Source organism: Pipistrellus kuhlii, unplaced genomic scaffold, assembly GCF_014108245.1.
Source record: "Pipistrellus kuhlii isolate mPipKuh1 unplaced genomic scaffold, mPipKuh1.p scaffold_m20_p_56, whole genome shotgun sequence".
Lineage (NCBI taxonomy): Eukaryota > Metazoa > Chordata > Mammalia > Chiroptera > Vespertilionidae > Pipistrellus > Pipistrellus kuhlii.
In genome coordinates, this window is record NW_023425558.1 from 1320854 (window position 1) to 1341890 (window position 21037).

The following is a 21037-nucleotide window of genomic DNA, read 5'->3' on the forward strand; positions in this document are numbered from 1 at the left end:
CCTCCTGGAGCAGGAGGGGGCGGACGACGGGAGGGAGGTGGCGAGCAGAGACGTGGGAATGGGGGAGGGGCTGTGGGGGAGGGGCTGTGGGGGAGGGGCTGTGTGGGAGGGGCTGTGGGGGAGGGGCTGTGGGGGGAGGGGCTGTGGGGAGTGGCTGTGGGGGGGGGGCTGTGGGGGAGGAACTGTGGGGGGAGGGGCTGAGGGGGGAGGGGCTGTGGGGAGGGCTGTGGGGAGGGGCTGTGGGGGAGGGGCTGTGGGGGGAGGGGCTGTGGGGAGTGGCTGTGGGGGAGGGGCTGTGGGGGAGGAACTGTGGGGGGAGGGGCTGAGGGGGGAGGGGCTGTGGGAGGGGCTGTGGGGGAGGGGCTGTGGGGGAGGAACTGTGGGGGGAGGGGCTGTGGGGAGGGGCTGAGGGGGAGGGGCTGTGGGGAGGGGCTGTGGGGAGGGGCTGTGGGGGGAGGGGCTGTGTGGGAGGGGCTGTGTGGGAGGGGCTGTGTGGGAGGGGCTGTGTGGGAGGGGCTGTGGGGAGGGGCTGTGGGGGAAGGGCTGTGGGGGGAGGGGCTGTGGGGGAGGGGCTGTGGGGGGGGGGCTGTGGGGGAGGGGGTGTGGGGAGGGGCTGTGGGGGAGGGGCTGTGGGGGAGGGGCTGTGGGGGAGGGGCTGTGGGAGGAGGGGCCGTGGGGGAGGGGCTGAGGGGGAGGGGCTGTGGGGAGGGGCTGTGGGGAGGGGCTGTGGGGGAGGGGCTGTGGGGAGGGGCTGTGGGGGAGGGGCTGTGGGGGGAGGGGCTGGGGGGAGGGGCTGTGGGGGAGGGGCTGTGGGGAGGGGCTGTGGGGGAGGGGCTGTGGGAGGAGGGGCCGTGGAGGAGGGGCTGTGGGGGAGGGGGTGTGGGGGAGGGGGTGTGGGGGAGGGGGTGTGGGGAGGGGCTGTGGGGGATGGGCTGTGGGGGAGGGGCTGAGGGGGAGGGGTGTGGGGGAGGGGCTGTGGGGGAAGGGCTGTGGGGAGGGGCTGTGGGAGAGGGGCTGTGGGGGAGGGGCTGTGGGGAGGGGCTGAGGGGGAAGGGCTGTGGGGAGGGGCTGAGGGGGGAGGGGCTGTGGGGAGGGGCTGAGGGGGAGGGGCTGTGGGGAGGGGCTGAGGGGGGAGGGGCTGTGGGGAGGGGCTGTGGGGAGGGGCTGAGGGGGGGGGGGCCGTGGGGGAGGGGCTGTGGGGAGGGGCTGGGGAGGAGGGGCTGTGGGAGGAGGGGCTGTGGAGGAGGGGCTGTGGGGGAGGGGTGTGGGGGAGGGGGTGTGGGGGAGGGGTGTGGGGAGGGGCTGTGGGGGAGGGGCTGTGGGGGAGGGGCTGTGGGGAGGGGCTGAGGGGGAGGGGTGTGGGGGAGGGGCTGTGGGGGAAGGGCTGTGGGGGGAGGGGCTGAGCACGCCGGCACCCAGTTCGACAGGGACGGGGACGGACGGATCACGGTGGCGGAGCTGCGGCAGGCAGCACCCGCTCTGCTGGGGGAGCCGCTGGCGGACCCGGAGCTGGACGAGATGCTCCACAACGTGGACCTCAACGGGGACAGCACGGTAGACTTTGATGGTAGGGGTGCTCCCCACCCCTGGGTGCTTCCCCCACCCCTGGGTGCTTCCCCCACCCCTGGGTGCTCCCCCACCCCTGGGTGCTCCCCACCCCTGGGTGCTCCCCCCACCCCTGGGTGTTCCCCCACCCCTGGGTGCTCCCCCCACCCCTGTGTGCTCCCCCCACCCCTGGGTGTTCCCCCACCCCTGGGTGCTCCCCCCACCCCTGGGTGCTCCCCACCCCTGGGTGTTCCCCCCACCCCTAGGTGCTCCCCCACCCCTGGGTGCTCCCCACCCCTGGGTGCTCCCCCCACCCCTGGGTGTTCCCCCACCCCTGGGTGCTCCCCACCCCTGGGTGCTCCCCACCCCTCCAGCGCCCAGGCCGAGCCCAGTGCCTCCTGGGACCCTGACCGGCCGGGCCATCTCTCCTGCAGAGTTTGTGCTGATGCTTTTCCCCCGCTGAGGCCCCGGAGCAGCAGGGTGCATTCTGCACACCCTCCCCTGCGGCCGGGAGGGGAGAGACCTCAGGCTTCTGCTCTGGCAGCACCTGCCCCCTCCGCACCCCCTTCCCCCTCCCGGCGCTCAGAGAAAGCCCCGCTCAGCTGCCTGTCACTCCCAGGGGGAGCATGATTGGGTCTCTCGGGCCCTCGGCAGGTAGGGTGCTACCTGGCACGGCAGCATTAAGAAATGGGGCAGTTTTGCCAAAACCGGTTTGGCTCAGTGGATAGAGCGTCGGCCTGTGGACTGAAAGGTCCCGGGTTCGATTCCGGTCAAGGGCATGTACCTTGGTTGCGGGCACATCTCCAGTAGGGGGTGTGCAAGAGGCAGCTGATTGATGACTCTCTCATATCTCTCTCCCTTCCTCTCTGTAAAAATCAATAAAATATATTTTAAAAAGAAAAAAAGAAATGGGGCAGTTTTGCCCCAGCAGTTGTTGCTCAGTGGTTAGAGCTTTGCCCCTCATATGGAAAGGTTGCGAGTTCAATTCCCAATCGGTCACACAGCTAGTTGTGGGTTCCATTCTCGGTCAGGAAGGGGACCAATTGGGGTTCCCTCTCACGTCCGTGTTTCTCTCTATCCCTCTTCTCCCTCTTTAAAGCCTCCCTCTCTAAATTCGCCTATCTTCGGGTGAGGATTAAAAAGAGCAGGGCAGCTTTGGGGGAGGAGTTAGCAGGGGTACAGATGTCCAGGGCCTTGAGGGGGCCAGTTACCCTAGGGAGCCCAGAACCCAGGCCTGCACGTCAAGCAGGATGTGAGTGTGGTGAGTGTGTATGTGTGTGTGTGTGTGTGTGTGGTCTGTCCCCATGGCATGAAAAGCTGAAGAAATAGGAGAGAAGTTGCTGAAAAGGGCACACTTTCCACCCAGGCACAGAGGACTCAAACACACACACACACACACACACACACATACACACTCACCACACTCACATACACAAATACACAAACACTCTCACACACACATACACACACACACACATACACACACAAACACTCACACACACACTCACACACACTATACACACACTCACACACACACACACTCACACACAAACACACACACACACACACATTCACACACACACACTCACACACACTCACACACACACATACACACATACACACACAAACACTCACACACACTCACACACACTCACACACAAACACTCACACACACTCACACACACACACATACACACACAAACACTCACACACACACTCACACACACTCACACACTCACACACACTCACACACACACTATACACACACTCACACACACACTCACACACAAACACACACACTCACACACATTCACACACACACACACACTCACACACACTCACACACACACCCACACACACACAAACACTCACACACACACACACACACACACACAAACACACACACACATTCACACACACACACTCTCTCTCTCTCACACACACACGCGTCACTTCTGAAGCTGACCCCGGTGCTGTCCAGGCCCAGAGGTCAGCGGGACCTGCCCTTCACGCGTCGCTCGGCTTCAATCCCGGCCAGGCCTAGGGACCACAGGCTCGCATGGATTTCCTGCCCCGAGCCTCTAGCATGGAGATAAAAGAAGGAAGAGACCAATATGCAGCAACAGGGTAGTGTTAAAACTGAACAGGGAGATTCCAAAGCCAACAACAGAACTCCTGAAAATAAAGGATACAGCCAATGGAATGAAAAGATATTAACAAGTTAAACCGCAGATTAGAAACAGATGAGAGAGGATTAGTGAACTGGAAGCCACTCCCTGAGAAATCACCCCTCAGGTAGCAGATGGAGAAAAATTAAAGGGGCCGAAACCGGTTTGGCTCAGTGGATAGAGCGTCGGCTTGGGGACTGAAGGGTCCCGGGTTCAATTCCAGTCAAGGGCATGTACCTTGGTTGCGGGCATATCCCCAGTAGGGGGTGTGCAAGAGGCAGCTGATCGATGACTCTCTCTCATCAATGTTTCTAGCTCTCTCTCTCCCTTCCTCTCTGTACAAAATCAATAAAATATATTTTAAAAAAATTAAAGGGAAATGACAAGTCCCTGAGGAGTCTCAGAGGAGAGAATATAGAGAAGGGCATGAAGCAATATTCAGAGAATTAACGTTTTTCCACAAAGACAGTGCCCAGCCTGAAGGAGCACATTGGCCCAGAGAAGAATAAATAAAATTAAATGTGTATCTCCCTGGAAATAAACACAGATCCTTTATCTTCTAAAAAAAAAAAAAAAAAGTTATATCTAGCTGCCTCGGTGGAACTGCAGAATACAAAAGGAAAGCGAAAGGGCCCCCAGCCACGCACCCACAGCGAAGGGACGGCTTCCGTGAGCTGGAAGGTCAGTCCCGAGTGCAGGCAGAGGAGGTACCGACCGTCAGTAATGAGCAGCACACACTGATGGGCAGAAACAGAACCGAGACAGAAGCACCGATCAGACCGCAACCCGCAGGGAAGGCAGGGGAGGGTGGGGGAGGGAGAGAGCAGCCAAAGGACTTGTGTGCATGCATATGGGCCTAGCCAGCGGACACAGACACCAGGGGGTGAGGGCATGAGTGTGTGTGTGCGGGAGTATTGGGGGGTAAGGGCACATATGTAACACCTTAATCAATAAAGAAATTTAAAGGGGAAAAAATAACAATCAGGAAAGACACCAGTAAACATATGGGTGGATTTAAAGAAGCATTTACTTTAAAATTTTCATTTGGGGGGATTTTAAAAACAATAGGGACTGAAACAATAGGCAGAACAACATGGAAGGCGGGAGGGCAGGCTTCCATTTTGTTGTTGTTGTTGTCGTTAATCCTCACCTGAGGATACTTTTCCCGTCTCTTTTCAGAGAGAGTGGAAGGGAGGGAGGAGAGGGGAGACAGAGAGACATCCATGTAAGTGAGACACGTTAACTGGTTGCCTCCCCCATGCACGCTGACATGGGCCAGGGATTGAACCTGCAACCCAGGTACATGCCCTTGGAACACGTGACCCTTTGGTTCTCAGGTGGACACTCTAACCACTGGGCAACACCAGCCACGGCTACATGAAAACTTTAAATGTTTGACTTGGTGTCTGTCAAAGGGTTCCTATCGCTGCAGGGGTGGCATATGTTTTCTGTAAAGGGCTGGGTTGTCCGGATTTGAGGCTGAGGACCACATTTTCTGCTGTATCTGCTCGCTCTGCTTTGTGGTCTGTGTTGCCAAGCAGCCAGAGTCCACACATAAACAAGTGGGTGAGGCTGTACTGGAACTTCAATAAAGAATCAATTAAATTTGATTTATTGATACTGAAGTTTGAATTTTATAACTTTTTATGAGCTCAAAATCTTATATGACTATTCTTTGACTTTTCCCAACTGTTATAAAAATGTGGGAACCCTTCTTAGCTCAGAGGCTCTGCTGGGCCCTCGGACTCCAGCTTGCTGGCTCCCGAGTCTTGTGATTTGGAAAATCACCGTTTCTGCAATAACTCTGCTAAGGTTGTGGAATAGCAGAAAGTTGGGAGCACAGGGTTGCTTACTTTCAATGAATGGTTTTTGTGTTTTTTCTTTTGTTCCATGTTTGTTCTGATGTTATTCATTGAAATGTAATTTTATGTCTGATTGATTTGGTAATACCAACTTTTGGCTTGATTCTGTTTTTTATTTCACTTTTCTAGTTTTTATTTTATCTTCAAGTATTGATTCGTGACAAAATCAGAAATGAAAATCGCTTTTCATTTCAGTAGTTTGAGAGCCGGTGGCTCAGGAGCTCCTGAGTGGTGCTCCAGAAGCGTCCTGGCCGCAGGTTGGGAGTGTGGGTGGGCCAGGAGAACGGGAGCGAGAGCAGGCGTCTGGAGGTTTTTTTCTTGTTTTGTTTTGTTTTTTAAGTCACAGAAATCCAAAGGCACGGTTCTGGCTGCTGCACCCGTAGTGGACGTTAGACCAAGCCCAAGCCCTGGATGGCACCCCCGTGTTCCTGGGACACAGGCCGTAACCAGGGCATCACACAAGCAGGGTCTCCTCAGCTCAGTGTCCACCCAGCCCTGAGGCTGGCCAGCTGGTGACCGCCCGCCCAGTGCCCTGCCTGCCCCACGGTGTCAGGAACCCTGGCTATGACCCTAACTGCCCTGGGGTGAGTCCCCTCTGGGTCTTTCCGTCTGTAAAACGGGGCTGAGGGAGTGAGGACCAGAAATAACCTGTGGGCAGTGCTCAGCACAGGTCCGGTGCCTTCTGAGAGTTTGATAAGTGGTAGCTATTATGCCCTCAGATTCCAGGGTTCTCAAAAGATTTTGTTTGCTTGATCTTAAGATTCTGAGATATTTGGGTTTTTCAAAACCCTGAGATGGTCTGTTCCCAATGTTCTGTGGCTCTGAGAGTCTTTGGTCCCTGAGGCATCCGTGTCCCGTCTCCTGTTTCTCCCAGCCCCTGGCCTGGGAAGTAGGGCAGTGGGTGGGGTGGGCTGGCCGCGGCCTGGCCGTGGCCCACATTCGGAGCTGGCGGTGCAGCCCAGGGCCCCGGAGCCGGACTGGGACCGGGAGAGCGGCCTCCAGGCCCCAGGCTGCGTCAGCGGAGTGCCCTTGGCCGGGACGGGACCCAATGCCGCCCCCACCGAGGCACAGGGGCAGGGCGGGCAGTGGGGGGGCTGGCAGAGGCTCCCGGGCTTTCGGGGGGGAAAGCCCGAGGACCAGCTCTGCCCAGGCGCACGGCCGGCAGGCGGAAGGAAGGAGCGTGCTCTCCCGGATGTAAAACCCCTTTATTAGCGCACCCCCCGCTCGGCGTCCCCGGGCCTGAGGGTCAGTAAGGCACAGAGCGGCACAGGGCGCCCCCAGGCGCAGGCCGTGGGCCCGGGCCGGCAGGCCCCGCTTCCTGAGCGAACCCGGGCGGACAGAGGCCGCAGCGCCCCCTGGGGACGGGAGGCCGCCGGGCCGCGGCGCCGGCGCGCTCACTTCTCGAAGTAGGGCAGGTGGAAGAACTGGAAGCCGCGGCGGCCCCGCACGGCGCAGCAGATGAAGATCACGTGGTAGACTGCGGGGCGGGGCCAACCAGCGCTGAGCGCCCTCAGGCCCCGCCCATGCCCCGCCCCTCGCGTCCCGCCCATCAACCCAGGCCCCGCCCCGGCCCCGCCCCTCCCTCATGCCCCGCCCTTCGCGTCCCGCCCATCAACCCAGGCCCCGCCCCGCCCCTCGCCCAGGCCCCGCCCCTCGCGCGGGCCCCGCCCGCGGGCTCACCTCCCGGGACCAGCAGCAGGAAGCCAGGGACGAAGAAGATGGCGCTGGAGACGCCTTCGGGAGGAGAGGAGGGGCAGGTCAGGGCTGGCCGGGAGGGAGGCGGCGATGGGAGGGCAGAGGGCTCCCGGGATCGCCGGGCACCGGAGGAGCGAGCGCGGCCTGGAGGCGGGGGCTCACCTGGCGAGGGGGCCACCTCCAGTCCCACGCCGGCCAGGATCAGCGCTGCACACAGACGGGCCCAAGGGTGAGGGGGGTGCGGGGCAGGGGCTGGGGCCGCCCCCCGCAGCCCCCGCACGGCTTAGGCCCGAGGACTGGGGCTCCCCCACCTGAGCCGCAGGTTCCCGGGCAGCTCAGAGCGAGGGCCCCGCAGGCCTCGGCCGTGTCTGTAAGGAGAGACTTCTATCTGCTCCTGGTGCGATCTGTGCGTCAGTCAACACACATTCAGGGAGCCCTTGGTATCGGGATCCCTGGGGCTGCAGGGGGAGGCAGATGAGGTCTCGGCCCGCGTGGCCCTTCCCTAGCAGAGCAACCAGCAAGAACCTCCAAGCTCCTGCCAGTGGTTAGGATGTAGCTGGTCAGACCGGACAGCCTGCAGCCTGGGGTCCAGGGGGAGCTCCTGGAGGCAGTGGCGCCGAGCTGAGCAGGGCAGCAGGAGCCATAGGGTTGACACTGAGCAGACACTACCAGCTGCTGCCAGACACTGGCTAAGCGTGTCACACGCATACTTTGCCACCTGGACCGAGTGAGGCGTTCATTACCCCGTGTCTCAGAAGAGGAAGCTGAGGCAGAGGGGAAAGGAACTCCAGCTGCGCCTGGCAGGCAGTGCCTTCTGACTAGGCTGCTGCTCGGTGCCCCGCGGGCGGAGCGGGAAAGGAGTGTCCAGGCGGAGGGACAGCGGAGGGAGCGGGGCTGTCCAGGAGCGATGGCTCTGGGTGAGAGTGCAGAGACAGAGCCAGGCTGGAGGCCGGGGAAACCGTGGGCTCTGGCCGAGGACAGTGGGCGCGGGGAAGGTGGAGAGGTCAGGCTGGACCCACAGCGAGTCCGGGCCCCGGGCACAGGATGGGGCGGGGAGGGTGGGGAGCTGGGCTCTGCGCAGTGGGTGGGGGTACAGCACAGCAGAGACCGGAGGGGCCTCTCTGAGCTGTTCTGGGGTTTGTGCCTGTACGAGAGCCCCTCACAAAGGCCCCAGTGGGGGCTGGAACTCACGCCCCGAACCCTGGCTTCAGGCTGTGGGCTCTGCCCGCTCAGAGGAGGCCGCTTCTTCTAATTCCTAGAGAGGCCCTTTCTGGGAAGGTCAGGCCTGGCGACGCATTAATGTGGGTTAAATCCCAGCTCATCTGCGCCTTAGCCGTGACCAGAGAGTCCCTTGGCCTGCCCGAGCCTGTGTCCTCCTTTCTGGCTGATCACCGCGCTCGCCCTGCGGGTGCTGGAGGATGGAGTGAGGTGAGCAGGCGGCCGGTGTGACCAGCTGTGTGTGTGGGGATCGGAGAGGCGTGGCTGCTCCCCTGGCAGACACCTGGCAGACATCTCGTGGGCCAGGGATGCTGAGGCGGGAGGCGGCACGTGACCTCCTGGAGGAGGGCGGGCACCTGTCACAGCGGGGCCTCCTGAGGGCCCCTCTCGATCCCAACCCTGGGACCTTCCCGGGGACCCTGACTCCTCAGCCCCATCGAGTGAAGAGTGTGGAGTCAGGACGCATCTGGCTGGGAGACTGCTGCTCTGGGCCTCCGTTCTCCGTCTGAGCAATGGGGGAGCAGGTGGCAGAGAGGGCGGAGCGCTGTGAGTGACAGGTGCCCTGTGGACCCGGCTGGCGGGCGCTCAGCATCCCTGGCCCACGAGAACGGGCATCTCCCTGGGCAGGGGGCTCTGCCTCTTCATTGCCGTCTGACCTCGGTGAGTGAGCGAGAGAAACCCGCCGGCACCGGGCGCGAAGCAGACACACAGAAAATGGGTGAAACAGGCTACATTAGAGAATACAGTTTGGAACTCAGAACAAGGTTCCACTTTCAACTTCCTGTGCCTTCCTGGCCGTGCGGTCAGGAGGCGGGCCTGCCTCTGTGGAATGGGGGAGGGTGCAGAGCCTCCGAGGAGGCGGCCTCCGGCGTGGGGACACTCACCCAGCCCCAGCAGCAGCAGCAGGAAGGAGGCCAGCACTACCCTGCGGTTCTTCTGGATCAGAGGGTGCTGCGTCCAGCTGGGAGCGGGAGAGCAGACAGGGTGAAGGCGGTGACGGGGCCACCCACTGAGCCGCCCTCCCTGACCGGAGGGCTGTCTGCACCCGCCTGCGTGGTGGCTCACCTGCAGCAGGCGTTGTAGGAGCGCTGGGTGCCGTTGCTGATGGTGCTGAAGGACCACTGGGAGCTGCGGACGGAGGATGCTCGGCAGCCAGCATCCCTGCAGGATGGGGGGCCCGGTGAGGGGGAGGGCAGGCCAGGCGGGCCCCTTTGGGACAGGAGCCATGATAACGTGGCTGGGGAGGGAGAGGGAGAGGGACTGGGTGTTGCTGTAGGATAAGGGGGCCCTGGCAGGCATGGGGTGAAAGGAATTCACGGGCTGGTGGTTTCCGCAGACTGGGGTGGAAGGTTGGGGTTCAAGCTAGGGATTCCTGCAGGTCATGTGACCGTGAGAAGGCAGGGGCCAGATAAGCTGGGTTTTCCGCAGGATGAAGAGGCTGGTGGGGTGGGTGGGTGAGGCTGGCACGGAGGTGGGGCGGCCCTGCAGGACAGGGAAGCCAGGAGGATGGGGGTCAGGGTGGGAGAGGGTGTGGAGCTGAGTGAGTGTGGTGGGCTGCACGGGAGCCAGAGGCCCAGCAGCGGGGGTCTGGGCGGGTCCCCACCTGGCCCTGACCTGGTGTGCACGCCCCCGTCTGGCTCTGGAGACACCGGGGCTCCTCCCTCATCGTTCTCCAGGTTCTGTTCCAGACACAGGGCTCAGGTCACTGCGGGGCCCTGCCAGTCCCCCGGGCGGGCGGGCGGGCGGGCGGGGAGGAGAGCCAGCCGCACAGCTGCCGGCCTGCCGGCCCCTCCCTGCTCCCCACGGAGCAGGACGGGTTTGTGAATCATCAGACCGAAACCAGGCAGCGTGGGAGCGGAGGCTGGGGGGCCGGAGCAGGGGCTGGGGGGGCTCCGGCACAGGGCTCGGGGCCCGCCCGGGTTTGGGGGCCGGGGGACTATGGATGGTATTTCAGAGGCGCTGGATGTGGGGTGCCAGGGGAGGGCAGGCCGCGGTCTCCAGGTTTGGGGCACAAGAATCTGGTCCAAGTCTCCACGAAAAGGATCCAGGGTGGGGGAGGGCACCTGGGGAAACGGGATTCCCAGGTCGGTGGGGGTCAAGGTGTGGGCAGGTCTCCTGGGAGGGGCCCAGCGCCCGGGGAAAGCTGGATGGAGGCTTCTAGAGCAGAAGAGGGTGCAGGTTCCTGTTAGACCATCGGGCCTGGGCCTCCGGGGGCTGCTCATGGGCGTGGACAAGGTCTGGCCCAGGTTCCGCAGGCGCCCCCTCCCTGTCCCAACACCCGGGGAGGGCGGAGGGGAGCCGGTGCCCGGGTGGGCGCGGCCCGCGCTGGGCGGGAGGGGGCTCCGGCCGGGCTCTGGGCCCCGTGGTGGCCGGAACCAGCACCAGAGCCGAGGGTCCGGCCAGGGCTCTCCGTCGGCGGCCACGTCGGGGAAGGGAAGGGGTCCGGCCTCCCCCTCCGGCCAGGGCTCTCGTCCGGGCCGAGCCCCCTGAGCCGGTCCTCCGGGAGCGGCCTGGGGTCCGGCCGGAGCCGGCGGGGGTGCGGAGGGCCGGGCCGGTCACCTGGTAGCGCAGCCGGGACTGCTTGTCCTCGTCGGCCGCCTCGAACCGCGCCCGGCGTTCGAAGTGCAGCGGCCCGAAGCGGGCGACGCCGCTGGGCTCGGGCCCGGGGCCCGCGTCCTCCAGGGACAGCTCGAAGGCGTCGTCGATGCTGAACTGGGCCCGGGCGGCGCTCATGGCCCCCGGTCAGCGCCCGCGCCGCGCCGCGCCGCGCCGCCGCGCCCCCCGGGCGCCCGGCCCCGCCCCCGCGCCCGGCCCCGCCCCCGCGCCGTCCTCTAGGGAGCGGGCGCCGCCCGCCCTCACGCTATGCCCCGCCCCTCGCAGGCCCGAGCTGCCGAGCGCCGAGCTGCCGAGCGGGCAGGGTAGCCTCTGGCTCGGACCGCGCTGGGCCCTAGCGCCGCCCAGCGGCCGTCTTCGAGAGCAACGGCGGGTGTGTGTGCCGCGGGCTCGGAGGGGCTGCCTTCCAGGCGCCAGGCTACCGGCCCCCAGACGCGGCCTTCGCATTCCAGCCGCGCCTTCCGTGCCAGGGAGAGTCAGGACGCCGTTCCCCACCCGTGCTCACCAGGGCCCTGCACGGGCGAGGTGCTCTGTCTCACAGCCTGGCCTCTGTGCAAACAGGCTGAGCGTTTATGTGGCTCCCCCTCTCCACTCAGCAGCCAAAGTGTTCTTTAAAATCATGCCGATTCTTCTCTCGGTGTGCTAATAAAACTTAGCGCAAAAGCAAGTGTGCTGCTCAGTCACTCACTCCTCTGCATAAAACCCTTTGGTCTTCCCTGGCGGTTAGAACAGCATCTGAGCTGGCCGAGGCCCACCAGGCTCTGTGCTCTGGTCTCGCCTGCCTCCCCCAGGCTCACCAAGCCCCTCTGCCCTTCCTCACCCGCCTCCGCCATGCAGGCCAAGCTTATCTACCCCGGGTGTCTGCGCCTGCTGTTCCTGTGCCTGCAAAGCACTGATCCCTTTCTCTGCGACAGTCAGTTTTGGTTTCACACCCTACGGCACTGACCTTGCATTGCCCTGATAGTTTTATCCCCGCTGTGTCTGTGGTGCCCAGAACAGTGTTTGGCACCAAGTTCATGCTCAACAAGCATTTGTGGGAGAAATGAATGTGTGCTTTGTTAACATCCCAAAGGCTTGCAGGTGGAAGACGTGGTATTTGAACGCAGGTCCCCTTAGCGCCAGGGGTGCTCCTTCTCCTCCACCCGGCCACCCACTCTACTGTGTTGACACAGCTGTGTCAAGCGTGCCTCTCAGTTTGTGACACATCATCACTACGAACCATTTCCTTCTTCCTGTCCCCATCTTCCCTCCTCCCTGCTCCCTTCCATCCGAGTGCTCAGCCCGTGTCCTTGAATCCTGCGTGGCTTCCTATGTGGGTGTGCTCCCAATTTACAAGCATAATGCTATGTGTGAAACGCATCCTGTTGTTTACAGCTGTGCATTTCTACACTCAACGCCCACGTTCTCCACCTGCTGCTTCTGGCTGCAGGCTGAGCACCTGACGCTTTTCTTATCCGCCATCCCCACCAGCTGGTGCACCCTGAGCATGGCCTGCGGCCTCGTCACTTCACATACGTCACTGCGATGGACATCTCCACATTGTCCCCTGATGGACCGTCAGAGAATTCTGCTTGGAAGTGGGACTTCTGGGCCATGGAGTCCATGGATGCCCTCCTGAGGGTGTGAAGAAATTTGCACAGCCACGTTTTTAAGTGCACAGATCAGCAGTGTTAAGGACACTTTGTTGTACAACCCATCTCCAGCACCTCTTCATCTTGCAAAACTGAAACTCTCTACGCTTTAAACAACTCTTCATTTCCCCCTCCCCCATAGCCAACCACCACTCAGCTTCCTCTCCATGAATGTGACCGCTCTAGGCACCTCATATATATATTTTTTAAATATATTTTATTGATTTTGTACAGAGAGGAAGGGAGAGAGATACAGAGTTAGAAACATCGATGAGAGAGAGTCATCGATCAGCTGCCTATTGCACTCCCCCCCACTGGGGATATGCCCGCAACCAAGGCACATGCCCTTGACCGGAATCGAACCCGGGACCCTTCAGTCCTCAAGCCGACACTCTATCCATTGAGCCAAACCGGTTTCGGCTATTTTTAAAATACATTTAAAAAAATTTTTTCCTTTTGAGAGGATGGGATAGGGAGAGAGAGGGAGCAACATTGATGAGAGAGAAACATTGATGGGTTGTGAGTCCTGACTGAGGCTCAGGGGCCTTTCAGTGCGTGGGACACCACTCAGCCGAGTCACACGGACAGGTGGCGCGGGCAGTATCTCACATTGCTACCGGAAAGGGGGCCCGGCCTGAGCTGGTCTGCCTAGGGCAGGCCGGTAGTGAGTGGGATCTTGACTTCATGAGTCTATGCGATTTTTAGAGGAAGTTTACTAGAGCTGGGGACAGTGAAACAAGGAAGGATCTGAGACAGAGAAGCATCCGGAGAGAGACTCGGTGGGGAAATGGGCCTAGGCTGGGCTGCTCTGCTCACTAAGAAGGCAAAGGAAAGGGGGTCTTGGGGACAAGTCGGTGGGTGAGGCTGGGTGAACCAGCATTAATACCGGAAGCACTCAGCACCTGGTCGCAGGGGACTAACAACCCCTCACAGTTGTGATGATGCGATGCAGCGGTGCACAGGGCCCAAGGCATTCCTCTGAGGTGATGACCTAACCTTGTGGACGAGAAAGGGGCACATACTCAACCCGACAAGCTCAGGGAGGCTGCCAGGCAGGCGGCCTTACCATCTCAGAAACTGAAAGTGACCGAACAGGATGGTCTGAAAGGAGAACTTTCTAGCTAGCCCACAAACCCTCTCCTTGTTATTGTGGACTGCACACCGTCCTGTGTCCAGCCACGTAAAAGACACGAACGCTTTATTCAAACCCAGGGTTTCCCTGCTTTGCTTTCTCCCGCCTCCCTGCCTCGCTCACCTTCCCCTCGGCTTTGATGTCTAAAACAAGTGGTGAAACTGCCACTTTCGGGAGCATCTTCTCCATTCGCTGAGATTTGGCTTCCTGGCCATTGTCTCAGTTTGGCTCAAATAAACTAATAAAACCTCTCTGAGGGTTTGAACGTTTCTCACGCGGACAACCAGGGAGGGAGTGGCAGACTCGCACAGCCGTGGCCCGCAGCTAGCTTGCAGGAGGGAGGGAATCATTGTGTTAGCCCCAAAGGACCTGCCGTCTGTCACTTCACGTATTACCTCATACCCTCTGGGCATCCACTCTGCCAGACAATGTGGGTTCAATGGTGACGAGACCCCTCACCCCAGCCCTTCGTGGCACTTTCTCAGGATCTTCCCAAGAGATGTCAAAACCCTCCTCCCTTCTTACTCCTGGTTTTGCTCTTTGTTTTTATTTATTTATTTAAAAATATATTTTATTTATTTTTTTACAGAGAGGAGAGGAGAGAGCTAGAGAGCTAGAAACATCGATCAGCTGCCTCTACTGGGGATGTGCCCCCAACCAAGGTACATGCCCTTGACTGGAATCGAACCTGGGACCTTTCAGTCCACAGGCCGATGCTCTATCCACTGAGCCAAACTGGTTAGGGCTGCTTTTTATTTTTGAAGGAGGAAAAAAATTCAGGATTTAAAAGTTGCGACTATTGTGCTAGACTTGCAAGAAGAAAAAGCCAGAAGGGAATACACAAAAACAGTTTTGGGGATTGGCCTTACAGCAGGCTCCCCCTACCCCGCCGCTCTCCGCCTCTCCTGGGTCTGAAATGCTGTTACACTGTTCGTACAGATATATATATTGATATATTGATATATTGATATATTGATATATTGATATTATTGATTTTTTACAGAGAGGAAGGGAGGGATAGAGTTAGAAACATCCATGAGAGAGAAACATCGACCAGCTGCCTCTTGCACACCCCCTACTGGGGATGTGCCCGCAACCAAGGTACATGCCTTTTACCAGAATGGAACCTGGGACCCTTCAGTCCGCAGGCCAACGCTCTATCCACAGAATCACACCGGTTTCGGCTGTTTGTACAGCTTTAAACGGGGCGGCCCAAGGCTAAGTGGGCGGGCCGCGGCCTAATCAATTCAAGGACCTGTTTGCAGGAGCCGCCCCGCCCCGCCCCACAGACCCGGCCCCGCAGGCCAGACCCCGCCTCTCGGACAGACTTCCGTTCACGCCCCGCCTCAGGCCCCGCCCCTGCCCAGCAGAGAACCAATCACCTTCCGTTTCCGCGTCCCGCCCCTCTCTGGCGTCTGCCCTCAGCCAAGATGGCGGCGCCTCGGAAGTTGCCGAAGCTCCGGCGGTTGCCGAAGCAGGTCCGGAAGCTGCCGAGCGAGTCCGGAAGTTGCCGAAAGAGAGCAGCGGGTAAGGAGGATGGCGGATGTCATCGCCAGACTCCGGGAGGACGGGATCCAAAAGCGTGTGATCCAGGAGGGCCGAGGGGAGCTGCCTGACTTTAAGGATGGAACCAAGGTTCGTGTCCCACCCCGACCCCCTCACCCCCGGGCGGCGCGCACGCGAGGCGGGCGGAGGCCTGGGCGGGAGGCTGCGCATGCCTGCAGAGCCGCGGCGGCGACCTCCCGCTCCCAGGCAGAACTCGACGCTGATTGGCCTGGATTTAAGCCGGGGATGAATTTGGCAGCGTCTGCCCCGCCCCCTGGCTCGGCTGGGTGACCGTAGGGGCCCGGGAGGCGGACTGGCCCTATAAACAGTTTGGGGGAGTTTGACCCAAGAGCCTGCTTGGACCCAGTGCCGGGGACGAAGCCGCGCTGGACACCTGGATCTGGGAGGGACCCTGGACGGGGGAGGTTGCAAGGCTTAAGATCTGTTATAGATGGAAACACTTAGACCAGCTCCCATTGTTCAGATGGGAAAACTGAGGTGCCAGAGAGCAGGCCCGGAGGTCAGGTCTGCCAGGTCAGAACCCTTTGGCGGCTTTCGGACTGGTCCACCTCGCATCCTTTGGGAAGCAGAGCCTCCTGCCTTCCTCCTTTGAACGTCAAGGCCTCTCCTGCCTCCTCCCCCAAACAACCTGCCTTGATTCTGCTCCTGCAGTTCTGTCCTCCTGAGACCCTCTCCCAGGTGCCACTTGGCTGTGGGTATGGAACTGCCTGGGGGAGCCTGTGCCCAGCGGAGCGGTCAGGCAGGCCAGGTGTAGTGCGGGAAGGACACAGCCTAGCCCGGCCCCGGGTGCCCAGGTTAGAGAAGGGGTGTGGGCGTGGCTGCATGTTCCCACGGAGTTGGTGGCCATGAAGAAGGTGCTGGCAGGGGGATTCTGGGTGGAACAGACACCAGAAGGAGAGAACTCGGTGAAGATAGCAAAGGTCTGTGAGCGATGACGCTGAGAGAACAGGGACCGGAGACAGGAGATGGCCAGTCATCAGCACGGATTTACACTTACTCTGTCATCGCCTTGCTAAATGCTTTATAAGTTTATTTCATTTCCACGATGTGGGATGAGCTATCGCTGACCTGGTTTTACTGACGCGGAAACGGAGCTCAGAGAAGCGCATGGCGGGTGGAGTGTGCGGGCTCCTCCGACCACTCCCGTGAGGGTTGGGTCTTCAGACCTCTTCTCTGCACTCACCCCCACGGGACCTCTTCCAGGCTCCTCTCCTGAAACAAATCCTCCATGCCCGGACTACCCCCAAACGCACATCCCCAGCCTTTCCCTCTCCCTTCAACCTGATAGCTGCCTCCCCACTCACCACCTCCACCCAGATATCTGGTTGGCAACTCAGATGGCGCCACCCACGCCTTCCCCCTCTCGGTGAAGGGCACTCCAGCCTTCTGGCTGCTCAGACAACAGCCATCCGTGGCTCCTCTGGTTCTCTCTCATCCCACAGCAAAACCCCGAGATACACCCAGGTCTTACCCCTTGTCCCATCCCCGCTCCGGGCCAGGCCGCCACGGTCTCCCCGGGTTACTGCAGTCGCCTCTCACGCGCCTTCCTGCTTCTGCCCTCGCCCCTCTACGGCCCCTCTCCGGCCCCTCTCATCTCAGCAGCAGCGGACACACATCACGTCACTTCCCTCCTCTGCTCGGATCCCCCGAGTGGCTTCCACTTCAGAGTAAAAAACGTCCCCATAACACACGGCCAGCCCATGACCCCGCGGTACAGCCCTGCCCTACAGCCACTGCTTCTGCCGGGACCTGCTGCCTCCGGACTCCCCGTGAGCTCTCCCTCCGGAGCTTTGTGCTGCTCTTCTTCTGGCCTAGAAAGTCCGTGCCGTCTCCTCACGCAGCTTCTGCCCGGCTTGCTTCTCCCTCCTCCCTTCAGATCTCTGCCTAACGGCCGCCCTCCCCGTCCCATGCACACTGCCTGCCTCAGCTGCTGCTGTGTTTTCTGACCCGCGTACGGCCTCCACCTGACACGGCACCTTGTTTGAGGCCCGTCCCTTTCCTGCAGGCAGCCCCGTGGGCGGCCGGGCGGGGGCGTGTTCTGTCCTCTGTGTCTGGCACAGAGCTCAGGTGCAGAGGGGAGAATAACTGGAGCCGGGCTGCTGGCTCCCGCCGGCCGTCCTCCCACAGCCATGGGCTGAGCCTTCCTGCCGGCTCTCGGACTCACTCTCCTCACTCGGGTGGTGGGAAAGGCCAGGCGGTGCCCGCTGGGCAGCCCTGTCCCTTAGGGGCCTGCGGTGGGAGCGGCTTTGTTCCGGGGCTGGGTGAGGGGTGCCGCGCCGGCCTGACCCCCCACGGGCCTGCAGGCCACGTTCCACTACCGGACCCTGCGCCGCGGGGAGGAGGGCGCGGTGCTGGACGACAGCCGAGCGCGCGGCAAGCCCATGGAGCTCATCATCGGCAAGAAGTTCAAGCTGCCGGTGTGGGAGACCATCGTGAGCACCATGCGCGAGGGGGAGATCGCCCAGTTCCACTGCGACGTCAAGGTGCCTGTCCCACCCCTGCCTGTGCCGCACGTCTGTCCCCCCCCCAGGCCAGCTCCCGGCACCGCCCGCCAGGAGGACACGGCGTCCAGCCTCCCCCTGCCTCCCCGCTCCGTGAGCCACACATTCTCGGAGGGAAAGGACCCGCTCAGGCCCTGGCTCCCGCCCCTCTGGTTCTGGTGCTCACTTGGCCCTGTGGGATCTGGCCCTGCCAGTCCTCCTTCCTGCCCCCTCCCGTCCCCTCCCTGCCTTTCTTTCCATCCTCTTTTTGGCCAGAATTCTCCCTCAGACCCCACAGTGAATTCCCGGCCACCACTCCCAGGAAGTCCTCCCTGACTGCTGGGCATTGGCTTGAACCCCTCCTTGGGTCCCTCACCCCATCTTGCCTTGGAAGGCCAGGATGGGGTCCTCTGCCTGCGTCTCAGCTACTGCAGGGCCGGGGTAGGGCCTGTTTCCTCCAGTTTCAAAATGCCCAGCGTGGCCCTGGCCCGTGTGCCTCGGTTGGTTGGCATCTCTAGCACCCTGGTTTGATTTCCGGTCAGGGCACATGCCCGGTGTGAGGGCTTGATTCCTGGTGGGCGGCATGTAGGAGGCAGACAATCGATGTTTCTCTCTCTCCTTCCTCTCTCTCTCTTTAAAAACAAAACAAAACAAAAAAAAACGCCCAGCATGGTCCAGCCCAGACCCAAGACTCAGGAGTGCCTATTGGCTGGCTGAGACGGCAAGGCCAGTGGGGAGAGCTGGTCAGCCTGGGGTGGGGTAGAATGTATATTTGCTTTGATTTCAGAGAGAGAGAGGGGGAGGCAGAGACAGAAACATCAACGATGAGAGAGAATCATCGATCGGCTGCCTTTTACACGCCCCCTGCATGCTCCCTACCAGGGATTGAAACCGCAACCCGGGCATGTGCCCTGACTGGGAATCAAAGTGACCTCCCAGTTCATAGGTCCAAGCTCAACCACTGAGCCGCTCTGGCCAGGCATGGGGGGGTCTTATTGCCACCATCCCCACAGCTGTTCCTGGCGAAGGGCCAGAGGCTGGGCGCCCTGTGGCTCAGGGTCCCCGTGAAGGGGCTGTGAAGGGGCTGCCTGACTCAGCGCTGGGATAGGCCCAGAATGGGGTGGGGGAGGGCAGGAGAGAAGCGGAGGGACCCAGTAATGGACTCCCAGGAGGAAGAGGTGAGAATACCTCTGGGCCCACACGGCTGAGGGAGGCGGGTTGACAGTGAGGGTGAGTGACTGGCTGGTTCGGTGCCTGGAGCGAGTGGAAGGACCTGGGCTTCACTGGGGGGGGGGGGGGGAGCCGGAGCCCGAGGGGAAAGCCCTCCTGGGTGTTAGCAGAGGGGCTGGGCCAGCTGTGGCCCCTCCCTGGGCCCCAGAGTCTTTCCTCAGTGGTGATGGGAGGGGCTGGGCCACGCCGACAGCCCTGCCGCCCCCGTCCTGCTGCAGCACGTGGTCCTGTACCCACTGGTGGCCAAGAGTCTGCGCAACATCGCGGCCGGCCGGGACCCGCTGGAGGGCCAGCGGCACTGCTGCGGCATCGCCCAGATGCACGAGCACAGCTCCCTGGGCCACGCCGACCTGGACGCCCTGCAGCAGAGCCCCCAGCCGCTCGCCTTCGACATCGAGATGCTGAAGGTGAGAGCCCGGCTCCGCGCTGCGCAGACGCGCTGCCGGCTCGGAGCGCCCCGCCCGCCCGGGGCCCGGGGCCCGGGGCTCCCTCTCGGCCCCCTTCCCCTCCGTCTGTGAGGGCAGGGCTCTCACCGTCTGTCACTGCTCGGTCTAGAACCTGGCACGGGCGGGCACTGGGAGAGGCTGCGCAAGTGGCTGCTGGATGGCCGGGGAGGGCAGCGCGGTGTGGCTGGTGTCCACTGCGGGAGCTGCGCAGCCGTGGCGCCTGGGGCTCCCCTGACTCGGCCCGCGCTCGGCAGGTGGAGGGCCCTGGCACATACCAGCAGGACCCGTGGGCAATGACGGACGAGGAGAAGGCCAAGGCGGTGCCGGTCATCCACCAGGAGGGCAACCGGCTGTACCGCGAGGGCCGTGTGAAGGAGGCCGCGGCCAAGTACTACGACGCCATCGCCTGCCTCAAGAACCTGCAGATGAAGGTGCGCTGAGGCCGGCGATGGGCGGGCGGGCGGGCGAGGGGGAGCCGGCCCGGTCTCAGCGTCCGCGCCCTCTCCCTGCCCCGCGCCCAGGAACAGCCCGGCTCCCCGGACTGGATCGAGCTGGACCAGCAGATCACACCGCTGCTGCTCAACTACTGTCAGTGCAAGCTGGTGGCCCAGGAGTACTACGAGGTGCTGGACCACTGCTCCTCCATCCTCAACAAGTACGATGGTGAGCGCGGGCGCCGGGCGGGCGGGCCGGACGGGGCCTCTCCTCCCTGCACCCTGGGCAGTGAGTGCATGACAGCCTTAGCCATCGCCCATTCTGCCCTCCCCCACTCCGCCAGCCACCCCCACCAGGCAGGGCCATGTCCCTGCTGTGCCAATGAGGTGAGTGGGACCGGGAGTGTCCCCTGATGGGCCCTGAGTGCAGAAGGCACACTGGGCGGCTAGCTGCCCCGCCCCCCCAGCCCTGCATGCCCGCTGCCTACTGCCGCCCTCCACCTCCCGCAGACAACGTGAAGGCCTACTTCAAGCGGGGCAAGGCACACGCGGCTGTGTGGAACGCCCAGGAGGCCCAGGCTGACTTCGCCAAGGTGCTGGAGCTGGACCCTGCCCTGGCGCCCGTCGTGAGCAAGGAGCTGCGGGCCCTGGAGGCGCGGATCCGGCAGAAGGACGAGGAGGACAAGGCCCGCTTCCGGGGCATCTTCTCCCACTGACAGGCCCGCCCCCCTGCTCAGCCCGCTGCTGCCACTGCCAGCCCCCCTGCCCCATGTCACGCTTCTCTGTACATAAAGCCTATTTATCTCTCCGCCGAAGCCACTCACTGGGCGGGGGAGCCGGCACCCACTCCCCGGGGACAGAATCAGGGTTCTAATCCCGGCACCCGGTCCGCCAGTCTGAGCTCTCCCTGGGCTCAGTCCTGACAGAAACGGGGAGGACCTCTGCCACAGAGGGAGCACTTCCTGCTGCCAGAGTGCGGGGCCCAGAGCCTTTGGGCTTGAGGGGGAGACAGGTGGT

The 21037-nt window shown here is 61.9% G+C and overlaps 3 protein-coding genes across 14 annotated transcripts in view; 2 read left to right on the forward strand and 1 right to left on the reverse strand.

The window, feature by feature from the left end:
* The window catches only part of CABP4 (calcium binding protein 4), a 7292-nt gene extending 4958 nt beyond the window's left edge, over nucleotides 1-2334 (forward strand). Inside the window, exons 3-4 of one of the 2 annotated variants that reach the window (XM_045573820.1) lie at nucleotides 1420-1567; nucleotides 1980-2334. In XM_045573820.1, coding sequence (XP_045429776.1) covers nucleotides 1420-1567; nucleotides 1980-2008 — 177 coding nt within the window. In that variant the 3' untranslated portion in view covers nucleotides 2009-2334. The remainder of the gene's footprint in view (nucleotides 1-1419; nucleotides 1568-1979) is intronic. The other variant, XM_036416676.2, reaches the window with a different exon arrangement.
* Nucleotides 2335-4722: 2388 nt separating this feature from the next.
* Nucleotides 4723-11315, reverse strand: TMEM134 (transmembrane protein 134). 9 transcript variants are annotated; one of them, XM_045573823.1, is made up of 7 exons: nucleotides 11048-11307; nucleotides 10103-10167; nucleotides 9554-9649; nucleotides 9373-9449; nucleotides 7433-7477; nucleotides 7256-7309; nucleotides 4723-5296 (listed from the first exon to the last, which is right to left on the reverse strand). In XM_045573823.1, exons 1-7 carry the CDS (start codon nucleotides 11219-11221, stop codon nucleotides 5100-5102), a joined length of 708 nt encoding a protein of 235 aa, XP_045429779.1. In that variant the 5' UTR covers nucleotides 11222-11307; the 3' UTR covers nucleotides 4723-5099. The 9 variants fall into 9 exon arrangements, with proteins under 9 accessions (XP_045429779.1, XP_045429784.1, XP_045429781.1 ...); XM_045573828.1 differs by having other exon boundaries at nucleotides 10092-10167; nucleotides 11048-11106; XM_036416687.2 differs by lacking the exon at nucleotides 4723-5296 and adding an exon at nucleotides 6767-7052 and having other exon boundaries at nucleotides 11048-11305.
* Nucleotides 11316-15265: 3950 nt separating this feature from the next.
* Nucleotides 15266-20828, forward strand: LOC118706954 (aryl hydrocarbon receptor interacting protein). 3 transcript variants are annotated; one of them, XM_036416674.2, is made up of 6 exons: nucleotides 15266-15499; nucleotides 17734-17913; nucleotides 19359-19547; nucleotides 19841-20017; nucleotides 20108-20249; nucleotides 20531-20828. In XM_036416674.2, exons 1-6 carry the CDS (start codon nucleotides 15401-15403, stop codon nucleotides 20734-20736), a joined length of 993 nt encoding a protein of 330 aa, XP_036272567.1. In that variant the 5' UTR covers nucleotides 15266-15400; the 3' UTR covers nucleotides 20737-20828. The 3 variants fall into 3 exon arrangements, with proteins under 3 accessions (XP_036272567.1, XP_036272568.1, XP_045429777.1); XM_036416675.2 differs by having other exon boundaries at nucleotides 20108-20241; XM_045573821.1 differs by lacking the exon at nucleotides 17734-17913 and having other exon boundaries at nucleotides 15321-15499.
* The last annotated feature ends 209 nt before the right edge of the window (nucleotides 20829-21037 follow it).